We start from the raw sequence: 23,887 nt of genomic DNA on the forward strand, positions 1-23,887 counted from the left end.
TTCTGGTGTTGCCTAGTGTCTCCATTTTGCATAGGGAAGAATTTATATCTTTTCCAGAATGCCTTAAATCAACAAAGGTGTAAATAAACTTTGTGACCAGAGTAACCGTTGTCATGTTTATACTGCATTTCAAATTAAAGCATTCTGCTTTGGCAGCTACTGCAAATTCCACACGGGTTCTGTTGAAGTTCAAAGAAAGACATCAGATACTATACCTCTCAGAGATTCCATGAGAATTTTTGTCTGTTGCTTTTTCTGTGCTCTTCAACTTTTTGTCCTGATCAGGCATTGTGTATTGCTGTTATCAGATGGCTAAAAACTCATTTCCTTAAAAATAAAGTAGACAGAATTATATCACAGCAGCAAAAGCAACAAGTATTTACTTACAGAATCAGTTGATACAACTACAAGGAAAAAAACATTTCTAACATTTTTTCAACATGAACCTTTAGACAATATGTGAGCATATCCTTTAGAATTCTGGATATTAACAAGAAAATTATTAAGCTAACATACAGAAGCCTTATTTTCCAACACATAGGCAGATAATATTGGCTGTCTTGCTGATATCTTTCATTTGTATTGGGATTTTTCTTCTTCTTGCATATTATTACCATTATTTCTCACCATGGATTATCTATTAATTTTACAGCAGTGCTTCCAGGCTGACATCAAGGTTGTAGCATACAAGCTGCTATCCAAACAATAGAGAATGTAATGGTTTTATCATCTATATAAACCAAACAGACGATGGGTATTAAAAAAGGAGGAATCTGACAAATAAATGATAAAATGTCTGACAAATTGTGCAGGGTACAAAAGAACCAGAAATTTTCATAGAATCATAGAATAACCAGGTTGGAAGAGACCCACCAGATCATCAAGTCCAACCATTCCTATCAAACACTAAACCCTGTCCCTTAGCACCTCGTCCACCCGTCCTGCCTTAAACACCTCCAGGGATGGTGACTCAGCCACCTCCCTGGGCAGCCTGTTCCAGTGCCCAATGACCCTTTCTGTGAAAAATTTTTTCCTAATGTCCAGCCTAAACCTCCCCTGGTGGGGCTTGAGGCCATTCCCTCTTGTCCTGTCCCCTGTCACTTGGGAGAAGAGGTCATCACCCTCCTCTCCACAACCTCCTTTCAGGGAGTTGTAGAGAGCAATGAGGTCTCCCCTCAGCCTTCCTCTTCTCCAGGCTAAACAACTCCAATTCTCTCAGCTGTTCCTCACAAGGCCTGTTCTCCAGCCCCTTCACCAGCTTCATTGCTCTTCTCTGGACTCGCTCCAGAGCCTCAACATCCTTCTTGTGGTGAGGGGCCCAGAACTGAACACAGGATTCAAGGAGCGGTCTCACCAGTGCCGAGTCCAGAGAGAGAATAACCTCCCTGGACCTGCTGGTCACGCCGTTTCTGATCCAAGCCAAGATGCCATTGGCCTTCTTGGCCACCTGGGCACACTGCTGGCTCATGTTCAGTGGCTGTCAACCAACACCCCCAGGTCCCTCTCCTCCAGGCAGCTTTCTAGACAGACTTCTCCTAGTCTGTAGCACTGCATAGGGTTGTTGTGCCCCAAGTGCAGGACCCGGCACTTGGCCTTGTTAAACCTCACCTTGTTAAATATCACCTTCTTAAACCTTTTCAGTAGTTTGGAATCTAAACTGCAAATTCTAAATTGCAGATGAATGCCTTATACCAGTAGAGCCCAGCTTTTCTCACAGTGGGACACACAGCTTATTCCCACAGATGAGCAGAGCTGCATGGTCTGGCCTCATCAGGGCCAGTACCACATATTTTCATAGATTGACTGCAGACAGATATTCAGTCTGTAGCTCTGACTTCCCACAAAAACCCACAGCCTGTTGCTTGCAGAGTATGAAAAATTTGTGCACTAAAAATCCTATAAAGTCCCAGAAAGAAACAGAAAGACAAGAGGAATTGTTTGCTGCCATGAAAGCAATTATACTGATGCAGATCCTGCTTCAAACTCTTCAGAAGGCTGGTTGGCAAAGTCTCATGGGAGACAGTACTGAAGGACAAGGGAGCCCATGAGGGCTGGGAGCTCTTCAAAAAGGAAATCCTATCAGCTCAGGAGAAAGCCATCCCCATGTTCCAGAAAAAAAGCCGGCAGGGGAGAAAGCCAGCTTGGTTGAACAGTGAGATCTTGAGTGATACCAAGAAGAAGAGAAATGTTTATGGGCTCTGGAAGAGGGGACAGGCCTCTTGGGTGGACTACAGGAGGAAAGTGAGACTGTGTAGAGAAAAAATCAGAAGGGCTAAGGCTCAGCTAGAAATCAGATTGGCAAAGTCTGTGAAAGATAACAAAAAATCCTTCTATAAATATATAAATAATAAAAGGAGGACTAGGGAGACCATACAGTCCCTATTGGACGCAGAAGGAACAACAGTGACAGGGGATGAGGAAAAGGCTGAGGTACTTAACGCCTTCTTTGCCTCAGTCTTTAGTCGTAAGGAGGGTCGTTCCGTCTGTGTACTAACCCAGGAGCTAGAGGAGCAAAATGAGGCTCCCATGATTCAAGAGGAGGTGGTCAGAGCCTTGCTAGCCCAACTAGACACCCACAAGTCTATGGGGCCGGATGGGATTCATCCAAGGGTATTGAAGGAGCTGGCGGATGTGCTGGCCAAACCCCTTTCCATCATCTTCCAACACCCCTGGAAGACTGGGGAAGTCCCATTGGACTGGAGGCTGGCTGATGTTGTGCCCATCTACAAAAAGGGTCGCAGGGAGGACCCAGGGAACTACAGGCCTGTCAGTCTGACCTCAGTGCCAGGGAAAGTCATGGAGCAGGTGATCTTGAGTGCTATCATGAAGCACATGCAAGAGAACCGGGTGATCAGGCCCAGTCAACATGGGTTCACAAAAGGCAGGTCTTGCCAGACTAACCCGATCGCCTTCTATGATAAAGCGACTCGGCTGCTGGACGAGCGAAAGGCTGTGGATGTGGTCTTCCTGGACTTCAGTAAAGCCTTTGACACAGTTTCTCACAGCATTCTGCTTGAGAAACTGTCAGCCTCTGGCCTGGACAGGCGCACACTCTCCTGGGTGGAAAACTGGTTGGATGGCCGGGCCCAGAAAGTGGTGGGAAATGGTGTGAAATCCAGCTGGAGGCCAGTGACAAGTGGGGTTCCCCAGGGCTCAGTGCTGGGTCCAGTCCTATTCAATGTCTTTATCAATGACCTGGATGAAGGCATCGAGTGCACCCTTAGCAAGTTTGCGGACGACACTAAGCTGGGTGGAAGTGTCGATCTGCTGGAGGGTAGGGAGGCTCTGCAAAGGGATCTGAACAGGCTGGACCACTGGGCAGAGTCCAATGGCATGAGGTTTAACAAGGCCAAATGCCGGGTCCTGCACTTGGGGCACAACAACCCTGTGCAGTGCTACAGACTAGGAGAAGTCTGTCTAGAAAGCTGCCTGGAGGAGAGGGACCTGGGGATGTTGGTTGACAGCTGACTGAATATGAGCCAGCAGTGTGCCCAGGTGGCCAAGAAGGCCAATGGCATCTTGGCTTGGATCAGAAACGGCGTGACCAGCAGGTCCAGGGAGGTTATCCTCCCTCTGTACTCGGCACTGGTGAGACCGCTCCTCGAATCCTGTGTTCAGTTCTGGGCCCCTCACCACAAGAAGGATGTTGAGGCTCTGGAGCGAGTCCAGAGAAGAGCAACAAAGCTGGTGAGGGGGCTGGAGAGCAGGTCTTACAAGGAGCGGCTGAGAGAGCTGGGGTTGTTTAGCCTGGAAAAGAGGAGGCAGAGGGGAGACCTCATTGCTCTCTACAACTACCTGAAAGGAGGTTGTAGAGAGGAGGGTGCTGGCCTCTTCTCCCAAGTGACAGGGGACAGGACAAGAGGGAATGGCCTCAAGCTCCACCAGGGGAGGTTTAGGCTGGACATTAGGAAAAAATTTTTCACAGAAAGGGTCATTGGGCACTGGAACAGGCTGCCCAGGGAGGTAGTTGAGTCACCTTCCGTGGAGGTGTTTAAGGCACGGGTGCTAAGGGACAGGGTTTAGTGTTTGATAGGAATGGTTGGACTTGATGATCTGGTGGGTCTCTTCCAACCTGGTTATTCTATGATTCTATGATTCTATGAAATGGGAAAAGGATGGTCAGGAGCAGGCTGAGGCTGAAGGTTTATCCCAGAGAGCGGCACACAGCTGCAGTATATTACTGGAGCACCTCCAACTTAAAAATATGAGGATATAATAACAACATCTGAACCTTTCTACCCATTTTACTATTCGTTAAACATGGACTATTTAGATGTTCCCTTTGTTGTCTCTTTAATAGGATTTTCCATAGCCTCTTTTTCTCTTTGTGCAGAGTAGAATTCCTCTGCTATTGACTTTTATTACTCTTCCTCTAAACGCAAAGAAGAAAATCTGGCACAAAATAAAAGCAGCATAAATTACCAGACACTGTTGCTTCCCAACTGAAAATCAGAGTTATTGTCCCAATTATTTGTCGCATTAGACACAGAACTAATCAAAAGGCAACTGCTGACAGTATGTACTTGCGCACTGTATTAACCTACCCTAGCAAGAGGCCTGTAAGCCCAGCTAATCCATTTCTATTCTTTTGATCAAGCCTTTATTCTATCACCAGTCCCCGCGCAAGGAATGATCAATCTGGACCCCCGAGAAACTCTCTCCTCTATGCTCCTAGTCAACAGGGTTATTAAAAAACACCTCAAAACACTTCTGCTGTTCCAGTTATCACCAGGGAATGAATTTAATCAGGATCTGTTCTATCAGTCAGTAGATAAAATTCCTGAATTCAGATCAAACCAAATGAAGTTAGTTTAATCAATTTATTTTCTTTGTTTCAAAAGCAGTAAAAGTTAAGAGAAGCCAAGGACATTGCTAAACATGTTTAAGACTCCTCATGAGTAAAAATTTCCATGTATTCTTTTAGTGGTATTTGTATTTTACATCCATTCCTCAATGCCTCAGTTCATTTGGTGAATTACTGAGGCATGACACATTGCAGTAATCTCACATTTGCACACTAAGAAATACTGTGAAACTCGCAAATTGTCAACCTACTCATGAGTACACATGTACAAAGAACAGATTCCAATCAAGTAAAGAATCACCAAATACAACCACACAAAAACGAACTTGCCCATGAGCAAATACAGTTAAATCTTAAAAATTTCAGCATCCCATCTGAAAAATCTTTATGAAATCTTACAACTGGAGATCAACCTTGCTTTAGGGCTGCCAGTACAATGTTTTTGCTGTTTGCGGTACCTTAGTAAAGATGAAACAGAGTAATAGCTCACTAATATTTTAAAGGTTCATTGTCATTACAGATCCAAATGACCCTGTACAAAATGAACCTGACAAACATCAAATAAAAGTCCCTTCACTGCTGCCTGAGAACGAAGGGGTGCAGCTCACTCAAGGATGCAGCCCTCACCCAGCTCTGAGGACTCATCCTAAGGTAACATCACTATTTCTTAGAGGCCACTGAGCCAGCATGAGTCAGGAAGCACTTCAATAAAGAGAAGCCAGCCCTGGCCACAAACTGACCCTTCATGACCCCTTTGTTCTTCCAGCACAGCATCACCACAGGTGCCCAGCTCACTGGTTTGGGAAACCTGATTCACGTTACGAATCACCTCTCCTACTTTAAACCCGATTACCTTATAGCTTATCTCCAGGTACTCCTGCTGTACAAGGACAGGTACAATATGCAGAATGAAGTATTTGCCCGTGCAGCTTAAAATGTTATGTTCTTCAGCTTTAGTACAGAGCTAAACCAATTAACAGCCAGCTGCTCGTAGAAATGTCAGATCCTTTCCCCTTTCCTTCTCAACTTCAACCACTCACTCCCATTTCTTCAGCTCATCTGAACCAAACCTGGGCCAGTTTAGACAGCGAAACAGGCAGAAAACAATATTTTTTTACCAATTTAGCTCACAGTGGCCTGATGCAGTTGCAGCGGCCTGATGAGTATCTCTGCTGACAAGGCAAGGGGTAGGAATGAAGAGCTGTAAATAGAGGGAGAAGAAAACCCTTTCATCAGTAGCCAGTGATTAAATCGGGGAGGTGTATCAGCACCACACCCTGAATGAGGGGCAGACACAAGGAAACAACCCCCTGTTTCCTTGAGATAAAACAGACACTAAATATTTCCTTACCTATTCTCACAGATATTTGACTTTCTTGAAATCACTGAATAATTTCCCACCTCTGTGTTTCTTTTTACTCATGCCAGCAGAACTTTCCATGGAGCCAGGCCATTAATATCCTCATAACTATCCCCCAGCTATTAAGCCAGCCCTGTGAGGAACATACAAGAAACAAACTAAACAACACTCGCATTTCACTTAGGTTGTGCCAGAAAAACAATGAGATCAGACAACTTTCTAAAAGAACAGAAACACATTAAAAGGAAGATGTCTTTATAGTGTAAGAGTCTTATTCAATTCCACTTAAAACAATGAAATGAGAGCAATGTTAACCAGTTCATTTTAACTAGGGATAATTACATGTAATCAGGAAGAGAGACGCATTCTGATAGTGCTGGCACGCAGGACAGAACAAGAAATGCTCCAAGAACCCTGTCAGAAATGAAAGAACTCACATGATGAGCAACAGGAGACAAAGGAATTACCACCCCAGAGTTGATCTGTGGCCCAGTCTAGTATCTGTCTCAGATGACACAACCACATAAAGCCAGAGAAGATGAAAACAAACCCCCAAAGTAAACAAAACCACAAAGACACATAGGGGGATAAATTTACTGCCACAAACTACACTGTAATGGTTAGAAAGTCTCTTAAAAAAAAGAAAAAAAAAAGATGTCTTGCATTCTTTATAATCTTTATTAACAATGACTTCTGGATATGAATAGTTGCAAGCCAACTAGTTGCTTGATCTCTCCTAGAACTCCTTTCTTAATCACCACAGTGGCTATTTAATTATACACAGAAGGTTAACTGGCTTAAGCTGGATAAAGAAGCAGTAGATATGTTATATCTTGGCTTTAATAAGACTTTTGACGCTGTTGCTAAGATAGGAATGTATCTCATACCATAAGCTGGGTGTGAGGTCAGATAAAAATTCACTCTTTAAAACAGCAACAATCAATACATTATTGTCAAAACAGAAATGGGAAAGGAAGCATAAAAGATAGAGACAAGTTCCCAAAAAGCGCTTCTCCTTTCCCAATCTGATGGAAGGAAAGGCAACTCCGGACTGTTTTTCCCTTCCTGCTCTAAGAGAGCGCACCTGTAGGAAGGATGGGTCACTACTCATGACAGCCCCGGTCCAGGAAATTCTGCCTTGATGAACGCATAAAGACTGTTTTTGAAGAGTATTTCTGGCACATTTTATTGACTGAAAAATATGGAAATCTGTGTGGTTGCTACCCATGAAAACTCCCCTGTGCGTATGTTTACTTCAAGTTTTATTTTGCTTAATAACTTTGAAGGCTATCTGAAGATTAAATAGGACCAATACAGGGTTCCTGGTTTTCTAAAAAATCAGAATACTCAAGCCACGGCTGGTTTTGGAAGGGTTTTGTTTGTTTGTTTTCCCTCTGTACCATGCCAGTTCCAGTGGAGCCATAAATGGCCAGGCCTGTTCTTGGATTCCTGGACCCATGCAAAGCAAGTCTCGGGGCTATTGTCCAGATCATAACTTTTATTTGTAGTTTCTGCCTAAATCTACTCTGTTAATCTGCAGTTCAGAGAGGCAGAAGACAAAGAGTATTTCTGAGGTCTAGTGAGCAGCTCTGTACCACTGCAAGGATGATATGCAGCTCTGTGAAATTCAGCCTCTCTTGCCCTCGCTGCCAGGCAGATGGTTCTGGGCAACGACCTCGCTGCAACTTAGAGCCTCTGGGGATCACGAGTGACTGTCTGAAGTGTGCTGAGGGCTCTGGTGCAGGGCTGGGGAAGATGGCAGTAAGAGGAATGGGGGAGGAATGGCTGCAGGATAACCTTAGTTTAGGGGAGTTATTCCTGGTTTGCTGGGTGAGATACAGGTGTACTCTGGAGCTTTTTTTACAAAACCAGTGATAGGTTGAGGGGAAAGGCTATAAATTGGGGAGGGGCAGATTTAGACTAGACATAAGGAGAAACTTCTTCACAATGAGGGTGGTGAATCACAGAATCACCAGGTTGGAAAAGACCTCTGAGATCATCGAGTCCAACCATACCTTTCTGCCACTAAAACATATCCTTAAGTACCTCCTCTAGCCATCTTTTAAACACCTCCAGGGATGGTGACTCAACCACCTCCCTGGGCAGCCTTTGATGAAATTTTTTTTTTTAATGTCCACTCTGCACTTCCCCTGGCAGAGCTTGAGGCCATTCCCCATTTCCCCTCCCCCTGTCACTTGGGAGGCCAGCACCCTCCTCTCCACAACCTCCTTTCAGGGAGTTGTAGAGAGCAATGAGGTCTCCCCTCTGCCTCCTCTTTTCCAGGCTAAACAACCCCAGCTCTCTCAGCCGCTCCTTGTAAGACCTGCTCTCCAGCCCCCTCACCAGCTTTGTTGCTCTTCTCTGGACTCACTCCAGAGCCTCAACATCCTTCTCGTGGTGAGGGGCCCAGAACTGAACACAGGATTCGAGGAGCGGTCTCACCAGTGCCGAGTCCAGAGGGAGGATAACCTCCCTGGACCTGCTGGTCACGCCATTTCTGATACAAGCCCGTGACCTTCTGGCCCTCTTGGCCACCTGGGCCACTGCTGGCTCACGTTCAGCCGCTATCAATCAACACCCCCAGGTCTTTCTCGGCCAGGCACCTTCCCAGCCGCTCTCCCCGAGCCTGTAGCGCTGCCCCGCTAAACCCCATCCCTCAGCGCCCCCCATCCAGCCCCTCCAGCTCCCCTCGCCCAGCACCGAACACGCTGCCCCCTCCCCCCGAAGCGCTCAAAGCCGGGTCGGAGGGGCCTTCGCGCAGCCCGATTCAGCGGGAGGCGCCCCTGCCCGCGGCTTTAATTCCCTCCCGACCCCCACCCCCCCTCCCCGAACCCCGCTCCCCCCCCACCTGCGGGACCCGCCGCGCTCGCCGCCGTCGCCCTGGGCACGGGGACGCGGCGCCTCCCCCGCCGGGCAAAGGACACGCAGCCGGTACAGCGCTCGGTAGAGATTTATTAAACTTTCAGCGACTTTCTGAAACGTTACAAAAGATAATTTTATTCCAGGGGCGATGAAAACGACGAAAGGCGGGATCTGTCACGTTAAAGACAAAGTCTGAGAGCGGGGGGGGGGGGGGGGTTCTGTATAAACCGAAGATGGGTTCCGAGTTTGGAATAACGTCCTCATTTGCTTTGGGTTATAAAGTAAGAAAACGTCGCTTCATTAGAAAAGCGGTCATAAAAAAAATTCGAACCGTACAGTATGTAATCGCATTGCAAATAATCAGGATTAAAATCAAACCCGCGGTGCGGCCGGAGATGCCCGAGCTCTGGAAGACGCCTCTGCACCCGAGTATCAGCAACAACAGAAAGGAAAATATTACAAACCACGTGTCTCGCCGATAAAAACACTTAGAAAAGTACTGATTTTCAAACTCAGTCGTCATTCCAAATAAACACCAACAGATAAATTCGATATGAAAGTGTCTTTAGATTAAGTTCAACATCAACTAAGAAGTCTTATAAGTTTTCACTAAAAACATTACAAAATAAAATCAACTTAAAATTACGAAGCAATTTGCTTTATTTATAGCACTACTTTTACGCCGAGTCAAAGCCGTGCGCCTCTAGTCTTGAAACTTGCTGTAAAATAAATTACTGTTGGTATGAACAAAGTATTTCACACACTTTTACTGTACTTGATAATCAACTTGCCCTAGATGAGTAATTAAAACATTACTACTAACAGAAAGCAAAAACTAAAATCATTGCGGCACTCATCTAACAGGCTACAGCTGTGAGCTGAAAATCATGAACCTGGGATTTACAGAACCTATGTACAAGACAACCCTTTAAAGCGGTGCAGGCTACACCACACACCACCTGTTTGTTGCAGATGTATTTTAGAGCCTGTCGAAACTGCCTTTGCAAAGGGCACAAATCCAGAAGCTACCACGTAAAGCCAGAGATGCAGGTGAAGCAAATGGTGAAGTCCTGGGAGAACTTTCATTAAACACATAAAAAAACCAAAAATGGCCAAGACATCAAGTTGAAAAAAAAAAAAAACACACTAGGGCACCAAATCCTACCCCAGTGGGTTTTATGATGACAAACTTGGCAATTTGGAACATTTCACTGAATAACCTTATGTTACAGCTGCACAAATAATCTAGGAAGAAAGTATATTTAATTTGGGCATATGTAAACAGAATGAAAAGTGTGTCATTGTAATACATGTGACAATACTAAGAATGAGTTGTGTAGAATATAATTTAAACATGACACTGTATTGTAACTGAAATATTTTAGATGATAATTTAAATGGAGTGGTCAAAATTAAGACCTATACTTTATGTAAACATTCATATTTATAAATAAATTAGAAAAAGGAAAAAGAATGGAAACAAAGGGAAGAAGGAGGGGAGGAGGGGAAAGGAGGGACTTCCTGAGGTGGCTCTGCAGCCAGATACACAGTAGCACTAAGCTCCATTCCGGGAAACCAAGGCAACTAAAAAAAGTGCAGGGCTGTTTATTTTCCTCTAACTGTTGGAATGGAAATATATTGGCGTAGTTTTTACAGGGCTTAACCCCTATGAAAAAAACCTCAGTGCACAGCAATTCTCACTGCTCTTTTGCATCTGTTAAGGCAAAATATATATCTACATAAGAGTTAACCACATCCATGGCCATTTTACTTTAATACTATGTGTGATTTTAAAGCCAAGAAGGTGTAAAAAAGAGCAGCAAATCCCTTAACCATAGATTATCGATGGGGTTTTATGCACTTAATACTAGATCTTCTATTTTTATGGGGGAAAAAATGTGCAATCATAACATGCTACTGACCAGAACACTGGAACTAAAGGTCATGGTAAACTGCTTCGCAAGTCATGGTATTCCTGGCACCAATTAAGATGTCTACACAATTAAAATTAAATAAATACTGTAATTAGATTTGTGGGGCTTTGGTTTTGTTTCCCTTCAGCTCTACCAGAAAAATACCCACTTCCTGTAATATTAAACAAAACTTAACCCTTCTGAAGTAGAAGCTAGGCAGAAGATGTGCAGCACCAAGGAACCCTGACTTCCAGCATTAAAGAATTAAAAATCCAAGAGGTTTATAAGAATTTTTTTGGTCTTTGGAAATTGTCATAGAACTGAGAACAAAGTGTAAAATACTACCAGAAGGACTAGTACAAAAAGTACTGTATTGTGGATAATGCCATGTAAACTGACATATCTTCCCTCTTTGATTTAGCAAGAGCTACTTAGTAGTCAATAACTGAGGTGCAGATATGTACTTATTGTTTTTCTTTAAATAATGCAGACGGTATTGGGAAACCATCTGCTATAGTTTCACTGTATCTCAGTTTGACTAGAGGGAAAACACGGGCATTTTCTGAAAGAGCACATACTCAAGCTAAGGCACAAGCTACACTGTTACCTAAGAATAAAGGAGCATGTACACAGGTCATTAGATAGGATTTATCAAATTGGTAACACAAACATCACTTGCTTTGCCACTGACTTTTGTCAAGAGAGTTTGGACAGCATTATTCATATTGCTGTATGCTATGATTTGCTTTTGTTAAACTGTCTTCTCTCAATTCAGGCAAATAAAAAAAAGGAAATAATAAAAACATAATTTAATTACATTACATTTAAAGGGAATTGTAACAGTCCATGTAACTTAAATGCTATTTTAAAATGTTTCTATTTATTCCCACATATTACTTTATTTTCGTAATATACAATTATCTTCTCTCCAAGCAACACTTGGCTGAAGAGCACTGAAATTCTGCCTCAGATGATACTGTCCGGATGGACTCTGCATCCTCCAGAATCAGCTACTTTTGCAGTTGCTGAGAACTTTGCCACATGGTCCATGGTAAAACTCCCAGCTTTGCCAAAAGCAGAATTAAGCAAACAGCATCTTCTAATTTTAAATGAGCAGATATTCTAATTAAAGCCAACGTAACACATTCAGAAAGGGCTGGTGGCAATTCAGAGTGTAAAGAGAGAATTTCAAAAATTAAAGCCAAAAAAATTAAGGTGTAAAGAAAAAAGAAAAAGGAAACCGTGTAGGTAAGTGATCAAGATTTTTTTTTATACATAAAATTCTTGTAATTTCAAATATTATGATGCTAAACACTAGAACTTGAATAGGTAAGTAAAATAAACGCACTGACTGCATCTTTATCAGTAAGCCCCCCCCAAATCCCATTTACTTTAATAAATGAATATTTACTTTTAAATTCATTTTACATGATAAAAATTTATACTAATTAAAATAAATAAAATGTTTTAAAATAAGTTGGTGTGCTATCATATATGCCCTTTACAATGAAGAGGATCAGAACTGTACACACAAATATCACAAGCAATTTGTAATCCATAAAATAATACTGATCATAAACCTACTACAGAATTAAACTACATCTAATTTAATCAAATACACAGTAAATTTAAAAAATAATTAAGCGAGAAATATATTCGATGTGGACATGAAATACTCTAAAGTTTCAGTAAATGGGAACGAAAGAATTCAAAAGTAATAGCGTGGTAAGTATGTATAGCTTCCTGTAGACCTAATTGCTTCTATAAATCTAATTTATATTGTGTAAACATGGAGTGTCCAGAATTGAAAATACTGACTTGGGACCATAACTACAATTACTGCATTCATGCTGCTACTGAACAATAATGAAACGTCAAGAGTGAATTTAAAATTAATGGGGGGAAAAAAGTAGCAGAATAGGGAATTTATCTGCATTTTAAGGATTAACTAGCCACCTGACTTAGGGCTCTAGGTGGCTTTTCGGTAAAACAGGAGAGACAGAATCCAGAAAACACTAGTATGTAGCGGAAACATAAAAGACAGTAGTTCTTGTTAACAGCGCATTAATATTTGTTCTATGAAGTCACCAAAAAATTATACCCTTCAAAAACAAACAGTAATTGCCTGCATGGAAAACAAACTTCTGTAGCACATATTATAAACAGAGGTACTGCAAAATTTTAAGCAACGTGGACCAGTAATTGTCAGCAAAAGCTGATCTAACTTTTATGCACATATTGATTATTGAAAATAATATGCGATCATTACAATCTTCCTATTTAAAAATGAAAATAAAATTTTCAATAAAATAAATAGCTGAAGTGTGATTACCGTTCCTCTTATTCGAAGGAAAACCTTCTCATTATGTAAGCATATCTACAGTGCCCTAAAACAATGGCAGAATTAAATACATGTCGCTCCTTAAACTGGATCACACTTCAATGGTACAACAACCTGCAGTGATATATACACACACACAAATACACGCATTTCCCCTTCACTTCTATAAAGACGTTTCAGCATCCACGTATTTCACAACCGATGAATCTTCCACATTTATTTTCACACTTTCCGGTTTTTCAGGGCTGTTCGAAAGCAAAGAGGAAAATGTAAGGTTTGGTTCATGTTAGTAATGGTTAACTTTCAAACGTTTAATACTTAACGATGATCGGTGAAAGTATTAGTGTAAGGATACTTTTACGATAATGCATTTCTACTACATTCTAGTACTTGTTAAATAGTATTCACAGGAACAGTACAAGCTTAAAGAGAGAATTTCCAGTCCCAAGGCTTTTATTGATTTTAAATAGTTTAAATAATAATTTGAATAACTCTTTATTGATTTTAAATTGTTTTGTGAAACATCTTTTGAAAAAACAAAATAAAAAACCCACGAAAACCCACAAAACAGTCTAGCTAAAATACTCAAAAATACATAACATGTATTATTAATGCTGCTTAAAGTATTAAGAAATTCATGGAAAGAGAAACATCCTCGAATTCCCTAGAAAACATCAGTGTGCCTGCACTCCACAGAGTCTATAAAAATATGAGAAATTGTGAAGACAGAAAGAAAAAGGAACCCGGATCAGTTCAGGAAAGACAAACAAAGGAAAAAAAAATTTAAAATAAGGTAAGATTTTTAAGAAATAATGCCAACCCACACATGTCACTTCCAATTCCAAAGGACACAGCTTACTTCCATGCCTAGTTTGGAGCAATGCATACGGTGAATAAATAGATATAAATGCTAAGTGGCCAGTCACTAATGATGTTTCCATGATGCAAGCTAAACAGCACCCAACAACTTGGACAATTAGGTTGAATGCTTCAATGCTTCCCCCACAACTCTTCCATCAAGTTGTAACTTTACACAAAACTTGACAATCTCATATCTCTGGAACCTGTTTTCCTTTGCTCCCTCCCAGCCAAATCTGTTAAGCGAAAGAAGATGCATGTACAGACAGCAGGATGGAATAAGTTTAGTCTTTCAAGTCAAACAAGCCAATTTGCCCTTTCCCAACAAAAAAAAATATCTACTAAGCAATAGTTGCACTGTGATGGAACAGTCCACAGATATCAGTCCCTGTAAATTGCAAGCCTTTCAGGAAGCTGTGGGTATTCTATATGAATACTCAGGATTTGGTTTGTATCCCCTGATAGATTCAGCCAGACAAGGAAGAAACCAGGATGGAAGAGCAGAACGATGCATTGCATACAGGTGTTCCCATTTGATTGAGAGCTGACTGAGGAGGCGGTTCATAGCACTGAGGACTCCTAACCTGTCCAGTATTTCATCTGAGTATGTTTCATATCCAGTGAAGACTATTTAAACCAGATTTAATTTTCAGAGGTTAAAAATGAGCTGAGGGAAAACCAAACCAACCTACCCACAAAAACTGGGGGCAGACTCTCGCGCAGCATAAAGCAACAATGAAAGTGCTGGACTCACCTTCTATTCCCACTGGCACTTGTGGTGTTCAGGATTCCCATGCTCTTATATACTCTAATAAAGCTTTTAGAAACCCTAAGCCCATCAGAGTAGCATACAATTGTATTAAGCAAGTAAAGAGGAAGTGTAAAATTGTAATAATACATTTAATAAAAATAATTGAATTCCTTAGAGTTTAACTTCAGTGTAAAGAGCAAAAATTAAGCTTTAGTTCCTCAAAAGTAAAAAGTCATTTCAGGTTCAGAAACCATGTATGCTCATTTTTTTCAGATACATTTCAAAACATAGAAGTACAGCTATTAACTCCTAAACATCAGACCATAGTTAGGAAACGCGTGAGTAATTATAGCTACCTCAGGTTAGCTCTGGTTACTTTGGCATTCTCAGTACTCATGGCAAGAGCCTTCCACTGTGCAGTTTTGGCCATTTCGTCTGATATGTTTACAACTGAGGGATCAACACTAAAGAACAAACATACTTTCTGGTTAGTGTTCAGTACTTTCCAACAGCATTATATTTATCATCATCACACTTCATTTACATCAGTTGTGCCTTCTTTCAATATTTACACAGCCACAAGTTGAGTTCCTCTCTTACAAAGGTATTTAAACAAAAATTTGAAAATTTAACTCACTAGTGCCGCCTTAATCACACAGCATCTTAAAACACTTTATCACACAGATATCACTAAGACATTGAGAGCATTGGAAAGACATCTCATTTCAAAATTACCTGTGACTTCAGAAAACAATTTTGCACGCTCAGAAATCATGTTGTTCTGCTAAGGCTTTCATAAATCAGAATTATTTTAAGTTGCTTCCAGGAAATAATTAAAGGCAAAAGAGCAGAGATAAATAAAATTCTGAAACTAGTAACTCAGTTGAGATTTAGAACTAGTCAAAATCTATAAGTCCCAAATATCTAGACACATTTAAAGTTAATTTCTTTCCTGCAGAACCTTACTAGACATTTTTCAAGGATATTCTGCCACCACTGTCCCAAATCATGTAAAAGAGAAGTTCACCCTCACAGATGGTAAACTTCCAAAACCTCTTTCCCCCTTAGCCCTCCACACATTTTTAAGTACAGCAGACTTAGATGTTGCATGTAGATATGTTTTCTATTCTGTTCCATACTTCAGAACCTACCCCAAGGTATCTGTAGGAGTTCTTCAAATTGCATAGAAATCATTCAAAGCTATTTTTCCTCAGCAACCTCCACAAAATGCAAGACAGTGAGATGTAAATACACATGCACACAGTTGATGAAATCATAGTTCTACTGTGACAGCAATTAGCAACTCAAGTATTTTTTAAAAAAAGCTTCAGCATTTAGCATTGCTATAGTCTGATCAAACCTGCTCTTAGCATAGACAACAATAATCGGCACAAATATCCGTCTAATACAAAACTTTGCCTACTCCCAGCTTGGATCAGGGTGATGTCTTACTTCCCTACGTCCATAGCTAAGCCAATGTTTAACCAAGGAATCTGTCATATTAGAGAGGCAAAAATTTTTCTGTCACATCCTCTGGGCGTGTTGAACAGTTGTAGACTGTTTGACAACTAAGCTGAAGAACATCCCCTGTAAGGGAGATATATACAGAGACAAAATGCCTTCCAGTGCTGAAGGACCTTTCCATCGGAGAAATTCCAGCACTTCCCTTTCTGGAAAAGATCCAGTAACCCTGTTCTCATAGTTATCTTCAGAAAATGGCTTTTTAACATAAAAATGGCTACCTGTAAAAAGTATATTTATATCACAAAAATTAGTCTTCAGCCCTCACTTAAATAAACCATCAAAGAACTGCACACTTAAAGCTTTTTCTGAAAAATCCAAGTGGCTGGTAAACACACGGCTCAACTGATGCTATTAGTTGCTTAATACTCAGGATTTCATGCACAGTAACACACACGTGTTCCACAAAAACTGACCAAGGAAGCTTCTCCAACTTGAGTACAGCTGGTCGAAACTGAGTCATGTGATCTGTTCAAGACGGTCATGTAAATTTATAATTAAGATGCAGTTTTAAAGAACAATGCAACATAAAAACGCTACTTTAGCATCATGAAATATATCTTCATACTTCCTAATCATGGCTGAGTTAAAAGCTTGGGAAAAAAATGAATGTAATTTGACACATGCAACAACTTAATATTAAGCAAAAAATAGCATGTGAAATAAAAACTCTTAAAATATCAACATTTTATTATACCTGTATTTTAGGGTTTTTACGGGAAAATCCAAATTTGCTTCTCCATATGCAAGATGTATGCTTTCATTGTCCCCGGTGCGAAGCATTCTCTCTGCTTCCTGTGAATTCAAGGTAAAAAGTTAATAAAATTACTCATGCAGCAGAAATCCAAGTGGTATCTCATGCCCGCAGTTGATTTTTATAGGGTTAAGGGGTGTTTCCCTGTAGGTACTGGAACTGATTGCAGGAGATATAGTTTAAGACCTTTCTTAGAAGTGTTTTATCCAGGTAGGACAGACGAGAGAGTGGCAAAGGAAGGCATAACAAATTTTCTTAGGAATTCAAGTGGCTGGTATACAGTTAAGTAAGATTTTATGGACAACTTATACAAGATATATTACTATATTATCTGTAACAGCTGATTATCTATAGCAGTTGCTTTTGACTACAGCTCTGCACATATGCACAAGCAGAATGTTGCTGATACAACAAACAGCTTTGTAATTAATTTAAGCAGGGTAAAGATTCCTACTGCATTGCTTTTCTCTCCTATCCATAACCACCTTCTAGCTTGATGAAAGACAAAGTAAACAACATTTCGTGCCAAAACTTGCTTCTTTTCACTTTCCTTGCTAATTTTAATCACAAATAAGAGTCATAGATGGTAATAGCATCATTGAAACAGTGACTTTCCTTAATATAGTTGTCAGAATAGTTCCTCTAGCATTCAATTTCATTAGTAAAGAATTTTCAGTTGTACATTTGGTACAACAGGTCATGCACTCAGGCATACAATTCTTTTAGGTCTCACTGAGTATTTTCTAGTAATTTACAACATACTTCGTTTGGCTGTTGTCACACTTACTGCTTTCTCTTTTTTCTTCTTGTCATCTTCTTTCTTCTTTTTACTTTCAGGCATAAGATCATCAAGCCAGCTAAGCTCTCTTTTGGTGAAACATAAATCCATGAGCTTGCGAATGAACACTAATGCTAGAACCTGCAGGCAACCAGAAAATGGCATCATTTATATTAAACTATTTAAACGAACAAAAATGCACACACACTTCAAGTACATTGAGAATCTTCAATTGAAGCCTTTCTTTGTACTACCAGCTTTATCTCACAAAGTTAATTTCCACTTTCAATAGCTATTCAAAACTGAATTGCTTATTTTGAGGATATGAAAAGTCATTGTGTTTTAAAAGCTAACAAATTGTATTATGGGTTCTCGTTTCTTAAGCAATCCTTTCTTTCTTAAGGAAGCAAATTCTTTCTGAAGGGATGCTGGATGATGCACGTACTCTTGGAAAATTATTAACTTGTAAACAAATAGATAACTTACCATCATAGGGAAAACAACAGCAGCTGCAGAGGCTTTAATCACCCACAACAGAACTAGACAAGTGAGCTGAACAACTGTAAAGATATGGACCTTCCAGAGTGGCACATAACGTAGATAAATCAGGTCAGGTTGATGTTTGGCAGGCATTCCAAACAGTTTTATACGGTCAAAAAACTGCATTGAAAAATAAAATCATCCTTTAGCTAATTAATTTCTTCCTCTCCAGAAGAAAATAAATGTTTTTAGGGGACGCCAGAAACATTAAGTTAACACCAGATAAAAAACTAATGAAGGGCATTGAACATTTCAAGTGGGTAGGGTTGGGGGCTATTCTGTTTTGTTGGTGTTTTTTTCCCCCCACCTCTCATTACTACTACAAAACCTCAGAATATTTCTGAAAATATGTTAGTCAGCTGCATTACCGAAAGAATAAGTGCAAAAGAACTGAGAAGTGAAGGCACAACACAGTAAGACCTGAACACGATCCTCAGAAAATTATCCCACACACTACTTAGGCAATATGGGCTAAGTAGTTGTTACTCACATGAAGTAACTTGTTAGTTTCCTTTTCACTTAATGTTAAACAAAAATAAAGTTGCTCATTATAATCAGACTTTACCTGAATGCCTTTTAATGAAGATACTCCCATGTAAAGAAAGACACCATACAAAACTGGCATTGGAATAAACTGGGGAGGAAAGAACGCCCATATGGTTACTTGTGGAATTAATATGGCATAACATAACAGCCAGAGGAAGACATAGACCAAGTTATTTTTTACTTTACATTTACTGAAATTTGTAAAAGACTAGGCTCCCTATTTACAGAGAATATATATGCATCATTGAGCAGTAAAAAAAAAAAAAAAAATAATCTAGTGCTAACAAGGCTATCCACCAGGACTAAAAAAGTAGTTCAGTCTTGACTGCCCACTCATCCAGTTTTCCAAGTTGCAACCAAGATTTCTATTAACACTAAGTATGCTGCTTTACATTGCTATCTGATAGGAACTACATTCAAACTACCAACTTCATGAAACTGCCATATGAAGTTTTACTTTTGATGACCAATCTTGCATTTCTGGAGCACATGAAACAAAAAACCCTATACCTACTGAGCTACAAAAATTGCTAATTATTCAGGTTTGCCCCTTTTTTTTTTTTAATTCTTGCTCAATTTAAAGCTTACTAAGATAATGAAGTCATACACTGATTTCAGAAGCACTTGCATCAAAAACCTGTGCAGTCTACACAAAGCATGCAAAGCTTTCTTTGCTCCTGAATTCAGGAAATTCCAGAGTAAAGGACAGCCAACGTGCAACTCAAAATATGAATAATAACTGCTGCTATCAAGACTGAGATACTTCCAGTCAAGTAGCTTTGGATCTCTATCACACTCTCCTCCACACATAAAAACTACAGAAGAACTGGTTTAGGTAAGATAGACTTGAGAAAGTGAAAAATAGCTAGCAAGAAAAACTGGTAACAGACCAAGGTTGCTTTCTTCACTATTAATTACATTTGTAGTTTGCTTAGATTTAATTTTCTTACATGTGCCCCCATCTTTTCTATTCAACTAACATCTGTTATTAAAAAGGCAATTTGAGAATGAGTCCAGCCACATTTTGCTGAACATAATAAAGCTTGCTAATACTATGAAATGCTAAATCACAATATCAAATGCAGAAACAAAATACAAGTGTTTTGGAAAAAACTGTCTTTTACCTTTAATACAGAGGTCATGAACACCGACAGCCCCATCAGGACAAAAATCATCAATCCTGTCACTCGTTGCTCCCGGATTCCCAAAAACTTTGGTTGCTCTCCTGGTGCTGAACACTCAGATTCAACTTTCAGGCTATTAACATGACTTATAGACAGGACAGTTGCAGCAACAAACCATGGTAAGCCCATAATAGAACATATCCCCAACATAACACCAACCATGAGCAGATCAAGATGATAACCACAGCCTTTCTGTAAAATTAAGCAAACAAATAATTTGATAAACTTTCTATTGATACAATAACATACTTGTATCTTAGCTGGTAAAGAACAGATAACTATGAAAGTCAGATACTTTGAGAGTGTCAACAAAATTATATTTGTTCTTTATTAGTCAATGTATACATTGTATAATAACTGTTTGCAATGTTTCACAGACTTGCAGAATTAATCTGATCTAAAATAAATTTGACTTACAAGACAGTAGAGTTTTGTGAAAATTATTTTTACCTTCAGCTTATGCTCTTTCCTGTTTATAATAACAGCTGTTATTTGTTGATCCATGAAAATGAGAATGGTACAGAGTAGAGCAGGAACAGCAGATACCAAGAGTGTCCACCAAGGATTGCTTCCAAGAGGATCTATGAACCATCCCCGGTCTTTACGAGTGGGCTGAAAAGCCAAACATTAATGATAAGAATTAAGCGACTAAGATAAAATCCACATTTTATTGCTACAAAGAGCTACAATGAACAGTCTTGTAAATATGTGTTTACATTTTGTCAAAAGCTTTGACCCAAAGACTGATTTTGCCGTTACATGTGAATGTGACATTTTTATAGAAAAAATTAGAACAAATCCATCCCACTCCTTCATTTCTGCACATTTTCACAAAAGAATGCTTCTTTTTCAGTGATCCAATATAAAGCATGATTTCTTCTGTCAGATAAGACACGCATCCAAAACAGAAAAGGGAGATTATTTCATCAACTACATTGTAAAGAAAGAAGATAAATTTCTGTTTCCATACAATTCCACTGTTCTACTGTCTATGAAACTACAGGCATTTAAAAAGTTACGTTTTTTCAAAGATTTTATTTCTTACTTCAAATTTCTCTGGAACATGAAGTTTAGGAGAAGGTACTCCTACAAGATAGTCAATCAAGACCATGATAACTATGGTCAGAAATACTGCGAAGTCACTGATGGTAGAACGCACCTATAAAGAAAAGACTTGTTTTAACTTGTTTTTTTAATAATTACAATTTGCATGTATAGAAAGACTATTTTGCCCCCAATGAAATCTATTTATATTATATTACATTACACCACTGAACATATTCTGTACAACTGCTCATCCAATTATCTCATTTAAAATTATCTACTGCAAGCAGCAAATTACTTCAAATAGCTCCTTCCTCATCTTCCTGTCCTCTTGACTCTACTGGGAGGCTGGGCCAACACAGTTAGCCTCTTATGGCTTAATTCAATAACAGCAATGAATTTCTGAAATCAATATTCATATATTTGATGTTTTAGTAGACAGGACAAGGATAATTTACAACAGATTCAGGTTATCAAAGGTGACTTCATTAAACATTAGGAACACGTTGCAGGGATGAGCTGAGTTTTAGAGAAGATCTAACTACTTAATTTTGGCTAGCAGAAGTTGTTTAAGTTAGTCCAAGGATAATCACTATATTAGCCTCTATTAGAAATAGTAATCCCATGAGGAACCACTCGGAACCCTTCATGGCCAGCAGTTCGAGAAAAGCAATCAATTGTTCTGTACAGAGGCTAGGCGAGAGAAACAGCAGCAATATTATCTCTTCAAATGATACCTGGCAATGCCCATTAATGTGGGGAGACAGACTGTTTAGGTCTTCTAATGTTTAGAAAATTTTGTTGCAACCACAAGAGAGTAAGCTGAATTTTCAGTAGCCAATTTATATACTGTAATGTCTTCATTTCTGGAATTATAAGCTAATTTTCTGTTTTAAATTTCTTTTTCTGTCTTAAAAGAGATGGCTCCATAAGAAGTTATGAAGCAAAATAAAAAATTCAACACCTCTAAGTTATACTAACATATTTATCGCAAGATAGCAATAGTCTCTAATTAGGATTACCTTAGTTGGGAAATAGCGTTTGGTCTTGAATTGCTTAAGGAAAGAGGAGAGGAAAAATGTTGTAAAGAATAATATGACAGACCAGAAGAGAACATCTGGAATATATGGTCCGTGATGGCCACAAGCTGATCCACGAAACACACCATGAAATTTTAAACATTCCTGCAAAAAGAAAAACTCCTTACATTTCTGTTTTATTCTTTTAGTACATTCAACCTAACTTGCATCCTTTCAATACAAACCACATCCAAGAATGTTCAAAATCCCAAAAAGGGTTTTCTTTCCTTCATCACTACCTTATCCTACCAAAAATGTGTGCGGTCTATTCCAGAAGAAACACAATATCTACATATCACTGATTATTTCAGGATGTCAGAATGCTGGGAGGTACCCAAGAAGAAGCAACTTTACCACTATTTTTGCTGTGTCTACTATTAGTGTGAATGTCTAAGCTCACACACAAAGAGAGCCCACGTACAAACATCTACTGCCATTTTAAATAGCATAAGATGGCCAGAACAGGCACGTGCAAGTAGCAAACACAACACAAATTTTATAGCAGATCCAAAACACTCAAGATTTACGTGAAAACCAGATGCCAGAGTATGCAAATTGGCTGTAGACAATTGCACTCAGACAGCTGAATCCCACCCAAGGAACTACTAACTAGTAAAACTGTTTCTTCCTAAAAACCTTCAGTATCATTTTCACATGACAACTTTTCTTCCTTTCACCTACATAGTTATGAAATACCCAGTTCAGAAGGTAATGCTTTCAAGCCTACTCCTTCAAGGGCACTTACCCTTTCCTTTTAACCTTCAATTTTCCAAATAATTATTTTTTTCCAATTTTTTTTTGAGTCTGTTGTAGTTTTATACCAAAGTCTAACAAACTAACGAAGTGCGTTTTCTACCACATTTTCATTACAGATTTCTTCAACCTAAAAATGTTTTTTCATCCTTTCCAGGAAATTGAAGGAAGCCACCTCCCCAAACCTCATCATATTCATCTGTGCTTCAGAAAGACAACTGCTCTTCCGAGCAGGATTAAAGTGGCTACCTCAAGCAGTCATTTATGATATTAACGCTTACTACCATGGTCTCATCCAAACCACTGCAATGACTGCTTAAAGCATTGGGGGAGGAATAAAAGACAACTAAAATTCAAAGAAAACAGCCCATGTTCAAATCAAGAAAGAGATCAGATGAAAAATATTAATCAAGATTGGTACTGTGTGGGTTTTGGTTTTTTGGTTTGTTTTTTGGTTTTTTTTGGTTGTTTTTTTTTTTTACACACACACATATATGCATGGCTTTTTAGATACTCACAGAAACTGTAAGGTTACTCCATGCTATATTTTCTGCAGACTTATTTAAATCCGTCCACATCTTCAGAGTTTCATTGCTGGGTCTCTCAGGCTCAGAACACACACACCTGAAGGATAGAAATGAATAATTTACATGCTTTTAAGCCATATGTGTCAAAACGCAGTGACTTGCTGTAATTTTAAAAATCCTGAAGAGTTTAAGCCAGCATTTAGCCCAGGCTTCTATGAAAGAAACAGTGAGACGACTCCTTATGTGACACGAATGAGGATTAGGGGAGGAGG

At 39.6% G+C, this 23,887-nt stretch overlaps 2 protein-coding genes across 5 annotated transcripts in view; both read right to left on the reverse strand.

Moving 5' to 3' along the window:
* Positions 1-5,258, reverse strand: part of LOC138722176 (serine/threonine-protein kinase Nek10-like) — a 58,211-nt gene extending 52,953 nt beyond the window's left edge. Inside the window, exons 1-2 of the mRNA XM_069860066.1 lie at positions 5,131-5,258; positions 216-327 (exon numbers count right to left, since the gene is read on the reverse strand). Coding sequence (XP_069716167.1) covers positions 216-289 — 74 coding nt within the window. The 5' untranslated portion in view covers positions 290-327; positions 5,131-5,258. The remainder of the gene's footprint in view (positions 1-215; positions 328-5,130) is intronic.
* Positions 5,259-9,096: 3,838 nt separating this feature from the next.
* SLC4A7 (solute carrier family 4 member 7) overlaps positions 9,097-23,887 on the reverse strand; it is an 89,950-nt gene continuing 75,159 nt past the window's right edge. For all 4 annotated transcript variants that reach the window (XM_069860062.1, XM_069860064.1, XM_069860063.1 and 1 more), the window contains 11 exons: positions 23,607-23,712; positions 22,279-22,440; positions 21,258-21,371; positions 20,663-20,824; positions 20,153-20,404; positions 19,048-19,116; positions 18,429-18,602; positions 17,952-18,083; positions 17,108-17,205; positions 15,246-15,353; positions 9,097-13,525 (listed from right to left, as the gene is read on the reverse strand). In XM_069860062.1, coding sequence (XP_069716163.1) covers positions 13,444-13,525; positions 15,246-15,353; positions 17,108-17,205; positions 17,952-18,083; positions 18,429-18,602; positions 19,048-19,116; positions 20,153-20,404; positions 20,663-20,824; positions 21,258-21,371; positions 22,279-22,440; positions 23,607-23,712 — 1,459 coding nt within the window. In that variant the 3' untranslated portion in view covers positions 9,097-13,443. The remainder of the gene's footprint in view (positions 13,526-15,245; positions 15,354-17,107; positions 17,206-17,951; positions 18,084-18,428; positions 18,603-19,047; positions 19,117-20,152; positions 20,405-20,662; positions 20,825-21,257; positions 21,372-22,278; positions 22,441-23,606; positions 23,713-23,887) is intronic.

Source organism: Phaenicophaeus curvirostris, chromosome 6, assembly GCF_032191515.1.
Source record: "Phaenicophaeus curvirostris isolate KB17595 chromosome 6, BPBGC_Pcur_1.0, whole genome shotgun sequence".
NCBI lineage: Eukaryota > Metazoa > Chordata > Aves > Cuculiformes > Cuculidae > Phaenicophaeus > Phaenicophaeus curvirostris.